General features: G+C 36.2%; 1 protein-coding gene across 1 annotated transcript in view; it reads right to left on the minus strand.

Moving 5' to 3' along the window:
- Positions 1-15,107, minus strand: part of LOC145666922 (sodium-coupled monocarboxylate transporter 1-like) — an 89,102-nt gene that overhangs the window by 33,365 nt on the left and 40,630 nt on the right. Inside the window, exons 3-5 of the mRNA XM_081734522.1 lie at positions 10,893-11,081; positions 5,717-5,871; positions 1,255-1,395 (exon numbers count right to left, since the gene is read on the minus strand). Of these exons, the coding sequence (XP_081590648.1) occupies positions 1,255-1,395; positions 5,717-5,871; positions 10,893-11,081 (485 nt within the window). The remainder of the gene's footprint in view (positions 1-1,254; positions 1,396-5,716; positions 5,872-10,892; positions 11,082-15,107) is intronic.

Genomic DNA, 15,107 nt, shown 5'->3' on the forward strand with positions numbered 1-15,107 from the left:
ATAGTTAATAAAAGTTGAGAAAGTAAATGTTCTCAACCATCCAACCTACCCTTTACTATGAAAATCTTTGCACAAATTGTTGCTAGAAATAATTAGATAGAAGTAAGCTATGCAGTTAGTCTTCCTTAATTAGAGACATGAGGCATTAGGCCTAATTTAGTTATTTCAATGAAATATTGCTCAAATTAACTATAGTGTGATTAATAATGTGATATTAATAGTAATTGTCTGTAGGAGAAATTTATTATATGTGTTAATACTAGACAACTGTTACAGTTACAATGTATCCTTTTCTACATATAGTAACAACAAAATTCCCTTTCTGGCCTTTTTCAGGGCGAATTCATCAATGATAGCTTCCAGTTTGGTACACTTGACAAGTTCTGTCTCCATTGCCAACAAGCCTAAGCTTGATAATCTGTCTTGACATACTGTAGTGCGTAAAACATTTTTTACTCTATTTAACAGAGAGAAAGAGCGCTCTGCACTAGCAACGGTAGCAGGGGTTGTGGGGAGTATACGAAGGGCCACTGTCAGATTTGGAAATAAAGTTTCTAGATTCAAAGTTTTGATGTTATTTAGGAGTTCCTATGGTGAAAGCGTTTTCTCACCAAAATTGGCTGAATATATCAATTTCAGGCTATGCAGTTCATCAGAAAGATCATCTCCTAAATCTTTTGGGTATCACTGGACTAGTGCAGCTGCTTGTTCTTGGATCTGGTCACCTGTCATTTCTTTGCAAGACCACAGTACACAAAAATTGTAACACAAAGAGCGCACTGTTTGGAAGCGAGTGAGCAAGAATATACAACATTTAGTAATTCTTTATTCTCGGCCGCCGGGCCCCCTTTGAGGCCCCGGGCCCCAGGGCTCTGGCCCCTCCTGCCCTCCCCTCTCGCCGGCCCTGATTGCAACATAGTAAATATATTTTCTAACAAAACAACAAATTTTAGAATATGCAAGAAGAATCTTACCGGTACTGCTCTATTTGTACAATAAATAAATAATAAGCATCTGATTTGAAGGACTCCGTTCTTTTTCTATAAGACATTTCCATGCTTAATTCTTGATTTTCTTGCTTCAGTTTAGTATATCAGTAACACCAAAGTCATTAGGTTGAGGAAATTCAAGGTTAAACGTTTTGTTAACAAGGAGCTCTGACAGACAAATAGAACACAATTTAACACATTCTGATCCAACAAATGTGAAGATATAATTAGTAATGGAGCAGGGAACATTTGTTTGAACACTTACATGACCGCTCTCCTCAAGGAGCTCATGCTGCAGTACCGCTGAACAGATGTTTGCTGACATCCGTACAAAGCTAGTGCTCCGAAGGCGTTTCCAAAGACACAAGCTAAGGTCGAGTGACGAACAAATGGACTGGGATTAAAGCTGAAAACAAAAACGAAACATCAGAACATTAGGAGCTGAGTTTTAGCAAGTGCTTCGTTAAATACTATTTTTTTTTTAAATATTTGAATATTAATGCAAGTAATGCAAGTAAGAAGTTTATTCAAAGTCTTATTTGCAAATACTGTTAAAGTTTATTAAATTCTAATACGGGCGTCTCTGGCGGGGGAGGGGAAGGAGGACGCGTCACCTCAGAAATTTGTGCAGAAGAGGAAATTGATGAAGGCTTAAAGTAACCATTTGGTAGAAGTAAAGAGGTAGAAGAAACACATAAATGGCATATTTGTTTTCAAGACATACAAATTTGTCTTCTGAGTAAAAACAAGAGATGTAGAGAATGATTACAATTAGTGGGTAGTATTAATACATATAATTGCTATGTGAATGCAAAGATGTTGAACATCAATGGTAAGAAAAGCACACACAGAAATTGTCAGAACGTCTTGTGCTAAGTTCAGAACCCTAGTGTAAAACATATTTAGGAAGAAAAGTAGGAGACAACACGTTAAAGATGGAGAAGTAAAAACAGATTTGTTTGAAATTTCGAAGAAAAGTATATACAGTTGAGGAAAAGTATATACAGGAATAACTAATGTGGAAGCATTTTGAGCTTTGAGAATAAAAGTATGGTATCATGAAAGTTGAATAGGTGAAGCATGGATTATGGGAAAAAGCTTTAAAAATCATGGAAAAAAATATAGAAATAAAGTTACACTGAAGAGTATAAAATATGTAGAAAGTTGAATGCGAATTAAGAAGAGAAATCCACAAAGGTATGGAAACATACATTAGACGTAGAAATGACAAGAGGAAGAATACAGAAATTTGAATGATGTGAACGGAGGTAAATTCAATGGAAATAGAAAGACAGCAAGGAAAATCTACTACGACAATATGGAAACTAATAGCTTAAATGAGTTTTCAATTGGCAAAATGCAGATTGAGATTATGAAAATAATACATAGAGTTATGACTTGTACGACAAAGAGGATAAACTGTGAGCTTTAGACATTAAAAAAGAAAATGAAGTAAAGGAGAATCACAAGGAATATGCGATACTAAGGGACAAGTTGAAGAATAGATAGTGAAATGAAGAATGAAAAAGTAGATAAAATATATATCGTGTATATTAAGGACACAGAAGAGAAAAATAAATATTCGGAATTTGTAATCAAATGATGAGAGAGTCCTCATAACACTTCTTACAAAGAGTTAAGACTTCGTTAGCTAAAAACATCAAATACAATATATTAGTGTAACGGAAGAGTTACGTGTATTCTCTCTGTTGGCTTGAAAGCATCCTTATTTCTTGATGTATAATTTTCAGACCAGCAGAGGAGTGTGTATCTTTTCATACTTTGGTTTAATGTTCCTTTGGGAAGAAAATATTATTTTAGTTCTTATATTCTATATTAGTTTTCTTGTATTATTTTAAATTTATTTGTATGCTGATCATTGTTATATTTAAGTCTGCATATTTAGACGTACTAAGAAAATTTCCCGATTCTTCGAAACTCTAGAAGTATAGTCTGTGGGTATGTTTTTGATTTGCCTAATTTTGAACACAGCTAAGACGATAAAACAGCTTATTGGCTGAGGCTTCTCCAAGTCTTTATAACAAGGACGCACTTGCCAGCATGAAGATGAATAGTATGGAAGCGCTGATGATCGTCCATCCTAAACTTTTGATGTTAAGTGAGGTATCGTGCATAATTTAGAGAATTAACTATGAAAAGAAAAGGTAAGCGATAATTTTGAGGAACATATATCTATCACGAGAACAGTTGAAATTTTTAGTTGATTGAGGTAATATCAGCATGATGTAAACCTGTTGCTATAAAGGAAGACAAACGTCCGTGAACCATGTTGAACGGTGAGGAGGAGAAATGCCATCCCTACTCATATATTTAAATAGCTCACATACTCTATTCAGCAACAATTTAAGCTGTATTACAATGGTGAATCATAAGTTTTGCAATATTTCCACAACCCAAACAGCAGGCATGTGTATATGTCGTAACTACAAGGTCAAACTGACCCAAGAAGTAGTGTGGCAAGAGGATTATTTAAACAAAGGCCGCCACTCTGTCAGTCTCTTCTAGAAGATTTTTAGTGGCAGTGACGATGAGTGCGCAACAAAGTCTGATATGTGAACTGTTCAAAGTCGGGGATAATGCTGCGGCAGCAACCCAAAACGTTTCTCATGTGCAATGAACTACAGCCCAGCAAATCGTTGGTTTCAGAAATTTCGTCCAAGTTGTAAAACTGTTCAAAATCAGTCAAGGTCCTTTCACCACAGGATAACAAATTCTGAGGTCATAACACGGTGTTGAAAACATACGTTTGTCATGTCAACATGGCATGTGCTAGTCCACTGTAGTGAGGAAAACCATCAGGAGCTGCCGCATTTGTGCCACATGAATTGATCTCAGCTCAGACCCAAAGGAAAGTGGATGTATTGTACAGTTTAAATTCTTAAAAATGCTTGCACACAAGAAAACCGGTTTCTATCCAAAGTATGTCCCTTATGAAGACTTAGTAACGAATTTTAGTTCTCAAACAGTAGACACTAGGAGATGGGCGTTTGATCTGTTGCTTTTACATAAATTATTAAATGGTAAAATTGACTGTCCAGAATTAGTTTCAGAAGTATTATTACGTATCCCAACAGGCAAGACTAGAACTGCAAACAATGGGACATTCTATTCTAGAAAAGCAAGAACATAAGTCTCCTCTGTGGAGAATGTGTGCTTCATATAACGAAATGATTAAATTTCATGTAGTAGATGTATATAGTATGTGCGAAAACAAGTTCAAAACAACTGTCAGACAATAACTTATGCATAATTAAACGACATATATTTGTGTATGTATAATAACGTATGCATAATAATGTATGTTAGATAATTATGTACACAACACTATAACTGGACATTCAGTCTGTTGTGTTGTCCTTACGAAATAAATAAATTTTACTTCGCCGTAGCTTGATCATTATTAAAATATCTCAAAACATTTTTTTTAAAAAATCAATTACCAACATAATCTGAATTCCTTGAATTTTGTTGATTTGTCGTCCTGGTGCCCCCTTCGTCGCGGCGCCCGGGACAATTGCCCCGGTCGCACCGCTAACGCGACATCCCTGAGCTGTTCCAAGACATTCATGGATGTGTGAAAACATAGATAGAAGAGGGTCATACCCACCGATGATCCGGTACTAAATCATGTAATGTTACCACAGTACAGCATGATCACTATCTTGTCCGCATGGCCGTAACGGACCGTACAGTTTCATTCACCGTGTTTACTCATCACTGGCACACTGTAATGGGCTTAGAATTGTGTGTGTCAATAGTTTGAGTGACACAGTGGAGGATAGGTTGAAGAGGGTCCTCGTTCGAGAACACTAACTTCGCCCTTCAGCAAGCCAGCAATGATGTTTACGTTCCCTTTGCAGTCTAATGCATTTCTAATTGCTAGTCAATGGCAGCCGATGGAATGGTCTGAGTGTCACCAGTCTATCCCGCAGCAGGCAGCAACGAACCGTTAACGCATACAAAGTTCACAACCGTTACAATGCTCCAGCGTCGGGTCAACACTATGAACAAATCTGTACGGTCCGTTAGGGTCAAGCCGACAAGATGGTGGTCATCCCGAGCTATGGTCACACTATGTGGTTCAGTGCCTGTTCTCCGCTAAGTAAGACCTCCTTCTAGCCACTGTTTACACACATACAAATACAAACAGACATCACGATCGAAATTGTATGTTGTGTATAAGTCGAAATGTCACGGTGTGACATACCCGTTTTCGAGAACCAATCGTTCCGCCGCGTTTAAACTCACTCACATGCTAATTTTGCGCTCTTTGACGAGGCCACTGGCGTTTGCTTTTATGTTCTCACTTCATCTGATGGCTTTCACACACTGAGCGTGGTAACATTACCACAAGTAAGAGTACAAGAAAGGGCACTCCTTCGTCTATGCGCCCGCCATCCGTCTGCAAACTCAATAACTTGTTCGCTCTTACACTGTTCTACCAATCCTCTGAGTTTAATTTCATTTGAGCTATTCTTTATGGGTGTTGCAATTTTCACAAGCAATAGTGTGTATCACAAATCACACAAATATAGATTTTTTGTGTATGCTTTTTTAAATGTACTTATTTTTCTTATTGGTTGTTAATAAATACTGAAAATTAGAGCTATGGTCAATATAATTCAAATTGAATATTGTATATATTTTTCACTTGCATTTTTTGTTTACTAATTATAAATTTCCTGGATATTTATGAATATACTTACTCCAAAAATTGAAGTCTACCGTGAGCATTGCTGATTCTAAATGCTTCAAAGAATCCTCCAACGTTTATACTTCCTTGAATTATTATTGCCAAAAGACCTCCAAACATCAGAAAACCTTGGAGAACGTCTGTCCAAACAACAGCTTTCAAACCACCCTAGGAATGAATATACATTTGAAGCCACAAGATATTTCAAAATTTTTATATAAATTATGTTGTAATTAGATAAGAAATTTCTGGCTAAATACACAGTTTACAATAATCTTTAATATAATATCTTCAGCTATTCATGGATCATTATTTTCCTGACGATGACACACATACTCCTAAGAGCCATACAGATACTTCTAACATCTAAGTATATACCACCTGTAATTCAGAATGCCAGTGCTTTCTTTCTATGGTGTCAAATGTAATCTCACATAAAATCCAGTATATATAGTAAAATTTACCAAAATGGCTAGCAAAATACGTATATTCAATATGTCTAATTTCAAACATGTGGATAATAATTTGAAATAAAAATGAAGTTTGTTTATTGATGTCATCAACATAAAAATAGATTGTAATAATTACTGACATATATGTATACACTCCTATTCTATTGCTATAGCTTGCTATTGCATGACAATCTTGATTCAGTAAAACATAATTCTCGGACTTGGAAACATATGGGCAAACTACATAAAATACTTGCAATATGTTAAGAAACCAACGATCCTGGTTTTAGAAATAGAAAGTATAACAATAATATGAAGGATTTCTATGAAGGCACGTAGACGATTAAATTCTAATTTACCCAAATTATTCATCATTGAAATATTTATTAAAATTTAAATTTACAGCAGAGAAGGAAAATAATGATTCTGTCAATTATTTCGATCTAATTATCTAGAAAAATTATAAATAAAATAAAACAAAATTAAAAAGAAGAAATAAACACACATAGTACTCAATAAAAAAAATATTCATTCACACTCAAAACATATTCACACGACCAGATAATGGGATTTTTTTTTTTTTTGTTAGATTCTCAAATTGGAAGAAGAATAAATTAGAAAAGCTAATTTATGGAGATTACGAATTAAGAAAACGACAAAAAGAAAACTCTTGAAATTGTAAATACGGAACAAAGAGATTCAAAATAAATAAAAAAAATGCAATATGTTGAACAAGTCCTTAAGTTCTTTACTTAAGTACTGTAGTTTTATCAGTGAAGCAGATATGAGAAAAGGATTTTGAGGTAATTTGTGAATATAACGCCTCTTATATAACATGACAAACATAATACAAGACAAAGTGGAAGAAACAAGAAACCCAAAAGATAAAGGCAAGGAATTCAAGCTTTTCAAAATATTTGTTTCAACACAAAACAGAAAAGAAATATAAAATATTGCATTGATGATGTACTTATATGTGAGATTTTCGCGGACTTTATTTTTATTATACATTTTAAATATCCATTGTTATTTTGTACTTATAAAAGTCTTTAGTGCTTCAGAAACAATTTATTAATACGTCGTGAAATAATTAATGTTTAATATATAACTTATATTATTAGTGCATTTTGCATCTACTAATTTCAACTGACATGCGGAAGATGGTGAGTGCTTCTAGTAACTTTGTGAAACAGATATATATACTCATAGGCATTTAGTACAATGCACAGTGGCGTATTAACGATTTTGTTTCGGGGCGGGGGGCTTTGCTAACTTATTCCTGGAAATATAAAAATTCTGAAAGATATTTCATTTACTTTAAAATAGTAAATAAATTTCGGGGGGCTTAAGCACGGAATTCCCCCCTTAAATATCCCACTTACAATGCATAATATGGATTACAGACACCAGGATACTTAAAAAATGACGTTCTATGTAAATGCTTCTCTCTTGGATGCTTTGTTCAATGTAGAAGGGCTTTCATGATTCATTTTAACATGTACTGTGGAATAGAATGTAAATGAAAAAAAAAATCTTGTCTGATCTGGCGTCTGACGGTTTAAAATACTACTCGTGACTCTCCGCTGTCTAACACGCTTTAAAATGATCTCTGAAATATTTTCCAACGATCGACCACAATACCTACCGAATCTTAGTGACAAAACTTATTTGGATGAACGCTTCCACCACCACAATTCAGCAAAAGCACCATAGCATAGTAATGACCTGACCCTTAACTCTTGACTGATGTAGATATAAGCAGGTGAATTCTGGTAGAGTTGCCTACTTAGGGAAGAGGTCGGTAAAATGACCTTTCAAGGTAAAACGGTCCCCCACCCCTACAGCAGAAACCGTAATGCCTGTCGTATTACGTGCTTACCATGACCCACACCAACGCTCCAAAGGTTATCTCTTTCCACACGAAAGTTGAAGAAGAGCTAATTTTTTTTTTTTTTTTTTTTATACTACAGAAGACAAAATTAGCATTTTACGCATATTCCTTACAAGGTAATTAATACTTTTTGCTGTTTTCGTACTAACGTATTCATTATTATGTAAATACTACACTAATGGTTGGAAAGTTAGTGACTTATGCTCTTCATTGAGCAATGCAGGCGGAAATCTTCTCCATGAATTGTCACGCAAGAATTTTATTTAATAGAATCCATATTGTAAGGCAAAATAATCCCGGAATCGTTTTTGCCTTCTGATGATACTTGTTGCTAGCCCTCTATGTTAGGAAATATAACAGCAAGAATAATATCGGAGGGTTCTAGGAACCAAAATCATAAATTTCATGTAGCTCTACTTATACAAGTCGAATTATGTATATACCTATATGCATGCATAGATACAAATCCTTATAATAAGCGGCCTAATAATAACGTGTCAGTCTGTTATGTCTACGAGGGTCATCCAATAAGTTATCTACCAGGACAGGAAGGAATGCAGATAGGCTCACCTGATCATCATTGATTTTTGATGTCCCCATGGAGGTCTATGCATCGTCGCCATTTTGTGGGCAGCGAAGAAATCCCAGAGAAAAAATATTCTTTGTCATGGCTTGCAAACCACTGGGAAACAGACTGTTGGACCCGCAGGTGTTCACACAGATAAAAATCCGTTCTCCAGACAGCGGTATATTGTACAAATATGTGGTATCCTCTTGCTTACTACAGGAATCAGTACGGAGCATACGTTATCCGTATGCTGCATAGGCACTACCCTTAGATGTTACATCATGCCGTTGCAGGATGTCTGACATCTAACAGTTTTCCGTATATCACATCCATATACTTATGTTACCTTGAGTTGAGTTGAGTTGATTTTAGTTTAGCGTCCCGTTCAGCAGCGAGGCTGTATGAGACATGGACCTACTGATTAACGTGGAATCCGAACCACATGAGCTCCCGCCGGGAATCGAACCCGGGTCTTCCACACCACAGGCGCGTACGCTAACCGCTTAGCCACGAAGGAGCTCATTATGTTACCTTCGTCAGCTATGTGTTATATACGTCCATTTGTATGTGAGATTCTGACCGCCTATATTGTTTCATATGGAAAGTACGTATAGATGGAACACTTATACGGAAAGTATTAAAAAACATGCGTTTTCAGTTATTTGTCTGCTGTACGTTAAGTCCAAAAAGTAGAGGAATTACGCATGTAACCTATCTTTTTAAGTACGCCACCTACAATTTTTTTTTCTCAGTGCAGGTTTCGGAAGAGGAAATAATCACTAGGAGTCATGTCCCTTTTCCCTTCTTTAGTGAGAAACTTGATGATCGAGCGGTGTTCCAACTTATGTAAATCTATTGTTCGCGGCGTCATATAAACATTTGGTACGTGGTGTAATACAAACACTCTGTTCACGGCCATTGTGTTGCTCCGACTGACGGGGGCTGACCTCAAACTGTGCAGCGGGGTTCCTCAGCGTCATTATGCTCCCTTACCAGTGTTGCCACACTTGGTACAATTGTACCAAATTCAGCCCTTTTTATCATTCATCGGCCCGTTGGTACCACGCTGGCATTTTCAGCCCCTTTTGTGAAAAAGTTGGTACAATTCTACCCAATTCAGCACCATTTAACAAATACTTCTCACATTTTCTAAAGTGTCAGTAAGATCTACATCTACATCTCACGTTACTTATACTGTGTGTTGGACTCTTAAAACATGCTGTTGGACTTGTATTCTGTGGCGTTGCACCGCTTAACACTAGGAACTTTGTTTGGGAAATTCGTAATTCGAACTATACTGGGATACAAATGACGCTAGATGGGCGCATCCTCACCGCGCATGAAGGAGACGAGAAGGAAACAGTGTGGTGAAAATATTATATTCAAATCCTAAAAAAAATAGAACCACACAAACACGTTGAATCAAGTGTTGAATATTCTGAAGAAGACCAGAGTTTGCTTAAGTAAGTAAATAATTTATGTCATTGCAAAGATTCTACACCAAAAGATAAAAGCAGGAAAAATACATTGATATAATTGCTGGCTTAGTTGTTTACGAATATAAAGATACCCGAACATTTCTGTATTTTATAGATCTATATCGACACGTTGATTTCTACTCTTGGAAGAGGCTTGGAGGGGGGTTGTTCTAGAACATTATCTCTTTCAGTTTCATGTTATAGAGCCGTGTATTACCCTGGTATAAAATTCAGCCCTTTTTGTTTCAATTTGGTACTATTTTTCAGCCCACTTCAGAGCTAGGACTGTGGCAACACTGTCCCTTCCTGTCTAGGTAGATAAGTTATTGGACGCTCCTCGTATTTAAGCAATTTAGGTGTCAAGAATATCTTCAATACCGGTATTTTGTGTCAAATTATGACTGTCATGTTAAACTTTTAATATAACAATTACACTTTAAAGTATTCAGTTATTAAATTACATAATTGTACTTCACTTTACAAATGCACACATTATTGGAGATTCATCAGATGTTTCCTATTATTTTCAATGGAGGGACCATTTTACCTAATTCCTAAGGCAAAATGGTTATTTTGCAATAGGTCAATGGTAAACATTCAAAATATATGTTACGATTCTCAGATAATGACTAATTATACTAACATAATAGTCACACTGTGGATCATTCAAAGTACAAGTAAGATCTAAAGGCAAATTTGTCTGAAGGGAATGATTTTACCATTCTCCTAAGTGGATAAATATAATACGCCCTATCATGTTTAAAGTAAAATTTTATTCGTTAAGTGTTACGTATACTTACGAGAGCAGTGTATAGGGTGCCAATACCACCAATGCTGAGGATAGATGCCCAGTATGGAAATCCAGCCACTGTATATAAAGCTATTGCGGGTGCGTAAACAACTACACCCAGGTACAGAAGAGACTGGACAATGCAGGTAAATGAAGCTATCCATCGAACAAGTCTAGATTTGAATCGAAGCTCTAAATACTGTAAAATGTAAAATAATAATAATAATAATAATAATAATAATAATAATAATAATAATAATAATAATAATAATAATAATAATAATAATAATAATAAAATAGGATGTTTATTTATTATTTATTGAAATATTAGACTGGAACATAATTTTTAGAATATTAGTGGTGGAAAACTGTGTCAAGGATAGTTTTAGATATTAATCACTTCATAGAAATTATATGTCAAGGAAATTTTACGAGAACATTTAAACAGTAAAAAGCAGTAGTGGAATTTAGTGTGTTTAGCATTTTTTTAACAATTATATTAGCATTATATATTATCTTGATCAAAGGCTATCTTTCAAAAAGTTTTGATCGCAGAAAACAAAACCGTACTTGTTCGATACCTTGAAACCTTCCTCACAAGCATTTTTTATTAAAACTACAAAAAATTATAAGTAGAGAAGTTTTGTAAGACAAGTTTGCCGGGTAGAAGACGTAAGTTTATACCAAGTAGAACACGATGGGATGGTCTGGGTACGCGTTATCTTGCTAAAGGTGGAGTCCCTGAAGTTTGCAGATAAAGTCGGAGGCAGAATTGGTGACGTCATGAATCCACGAAAAATTAGGAAAACTTTTCTAATGAAGACCAATAAACGAGAGGAAGTTACCTTTTTTCCCTCGCATACCAGAGCACAGAGTTTGGTCCTGTAAAGCGAGTGTGTGAACATATACGTACTTATTTTTTCTACTCACTTCGCACACGGCCTTTAGTGTGTCGGAAGTGGAAACGACTCGAATCGCTGAATACAACCGCTTCCATTTGCCTTGCTTCTGCACTCACTCCAGACAAAACCAAAGACATTCTCTAGGATATAAGGAGATGTCAGGGGTATTCGTGAAGGACGAACCCTAAAACGCAAGCCTATCTTCAACAATACGTTGCTTATTATTCGTGCGTTCACATGGGAGATACGGAGCGAAATATCATTGTTCAGGTGCAGTCACAGGGAATTGGGTATTATGTCTGGTATGGAAACCCTCTGCCTTCCACTGTATTCGCCAGCGATGACCACAGACATATCAAGACTCACACAAGCGTATTCTGAGAAACGTCCTTCACTTCACGCATCCCCAATATATGGCCACGCTCGAATTCGCTTAATTACACGATAAACATTCATTCACTAGCTTTGTCTTGTCACTGCAGACTCAGTTTGTGATCTACGCATAACTAGCCTGATCGTGTTGTCCAACTATTAGTGAGGGCACCTACTCCGGTCCCGTGTACTTTGATTTCAGATTCATGTTCGGAGTGGTCTACTTCTTAAAAGAAAAGTCACATGATTTGAGTGTGGTCGTAAGTCCTCCATCTTGAATTCTAATGTGACAGCCACGCGACTACATCCATTTATGCTTATATAGTAATATCTCATCATAAACCCGAAATACAAACTTCAATCTGATGTCAAATTGAAGATTGATGAAGTCTGCAACATTTCTGCATAAAATAAGCCAATTCATCGCAGAAGGCAACAATCTTCACCGATTGCTGATCACCTCCACTCTCTAGAACACCTCGTCTCGGAGAGCTCCTTTATCCTTACAACTCTCTAGGACACCTGGACTCTGAGTTTTGTCCTCCTTTCTAGGATGTCTGGTCTCTGAGAGGTACCTATACACGCTCCTTGGCCACAAGAGTCTTGGTTAAATTAAATGTAGTTTTTCATCCCATTGTCATGCCCTTTAGGCTAGAGAAGACAATGGTAAATGAACAAAATGGGATAATAAAATAATTTATCGAATGAAAAGTGAGGAATCCCACTAATACGGGCGTTGCTCATTGCAAAATCTATATAATATGATTTGGGTTTCATTCTATACACAATGTCACGATACTATCTTTTCAGAGTTCTACCTCTGATACTTGTAGAAGTCGTTCTGTCCTTAGTTTACTAGATAAGCTAATCAATTGGAAACAACACAAACCAGATTATAACGCATTATATGCTGTACTAAAAGAATTTATGTAACTCCCGCGGTAGATTTAATCTTCGTCACAAACAAACATATTATGTTCTCATCATATCTCTGCACAACTTTCAACCGATGGTTAGATAAACAACGTGCTTAAAATAGAAGAAAAACATTAAGAAGAGATATGCTATTGGAACATGGTGAATTATACTTTTATAAAATAATATTTAACAATTCATGGTAGAATAAAATAATATCGTGACTTTTGAAATGTCAAGGACTCAATAATTTCTTTTTAATGCAAAGAATTGTAGGATTAGTTCACAGTGACTAATACTGAACTTACAATATATTACATTGCATTCTTCATATAACTATGATTTACTATGCTAACCTCTAAGGATAATTGAAGTAACAAAGTTCGTTGAATTTATTCTTTTGTAACTCTATTTGGAGTTACGCACGTCTGATTGCACCGACCACTTCACAAGATCGCAGAGTATAATAGAAACCTATAACTCAAGAACCAGGATGAATAGCATCCTCGAATTTTTAAAAATAAAATCTTCTAAGTTTTACGTCCCACGATTATCCCGGCTAGGCTAAAGGAGACGGAGATGATGAGAAATGGCGGAATGAAGAAAGTGAAAGGAAACAGGAGAGCCTGAGAACCTCCCCACACACACGGTGTTTGTCTCCCCACAAAGTTTACTTGGCGCGAGCTCCGTTCTCAAGTTTGTTTCAAAACAAAATTTAGACTTTTTTTTTTTCATAAATCGTACATCTTTAACAGGCAAAAAGTTTCTCGTACACAACCCTAACTTACATATGTTGTCAAAAGCTATTGTAGAGTGAGTATCTATCCGAGAAATCAAGAATCTATTCTGAAAAATCCGAGTGCAAGAGTGATAAATTCTTGTTAAAAAAAAAAAAAAAGTTCTTAAAGGCGTAACGAAATGTCTGTGTATGACAACTCTGTTTACTATAATAGTAGAGTTGAGGAAAGATCTATTGACTCTCACATATGGGCGGAAACAAGTAAAGTTTGTATGTTGTAGCCCTATATCAGCACGCTCTCTACAGACACTACTATCAATCTGCCCTCTGTGGTGGCCAGTACGCTGGAATCTTCAAACTAAGTACACTATGCGAAGGGCGAAGTCAATGGTGCGTATTTTGTTCGAATTGGAGATGAATTTGGAATGTTCTTAAATGCGTTTTCAGCACCGAAAAAGAGTAATTACGTCTTGATCTGAAGTGAGAATAACGACAGGGCGACTAAGTCTCCAAGTTGGAATTCAAATCTTGACAAAAAGAATGATGTATAATGAATAAACATAACTAATTAACTAACTCTATCGCCTACGGAACCCGGAGGTTCAATGCCGCATTCACAAAAGCTCTCCATTGACTTCTATCCTTAGCCAACTGGATCCAGTTTCTACTTTGTACATCTATTTCTGCGAAATCCACCATAATATTGTGCCTAGGTCTTTCTAATGGCCGTTTTCCGATTGGACTTCCAGTTAAGACTTTGAAAGTGTTCCTACTTTCTTCCATTCTGTCTACATGACCTGCCCACCTGAACCTCCTAGATTTGATGACCCTAACAAGGTTTAGTACACCTTAATTATCTAGCTCCTCGTTATGAAGTTTCCGCCATTCCCCATTTCCGTTCCTCTTGGGTCCAAATATTCGTCTCAGGATTTTGTTCTCAAATACTTTCAGTCTACGTTCTTCTCTCAGAGTAAGCGAACATGTTTCGCAACCATATAGAGTAACAGACATGATTATCGTTTTTTAAGCTATACATTCCTGGACAGAATCCGCGATAACAAAAGATTTTGAACTGAATAATAAACGGCACCGTGCTCGTGGGTTTTCTCGGGGTTCTCCCGTTTCGTACTACTTTCTTCATTCCACCATTTCATTCATCTCTCATTATCACCGTCTCCTTTAGCCTAACGGCATAATCGTGGAACTTAAAACTTAAAGGTTTCATTTCATTTAGATTTCTTGAATAATAAATGAATTCCCTGCTCTTAGTCGACATTTGATTTTTTCGTGAATATGG

Source organism: Thermobia domestica, chromosome 12 (genome assembly GCF_964235325.1).
Source record: "Thermobia domestica chromosome 12, izTheDome1.hap1.1, whole genome shotgun sequence".
Taxonomy (NCBI): Eukaryota; Metazoa; Arthropoda; class Insecta; order Zygentoma; family Lepismatidae; genus Thermobia; species Thermobia domestica.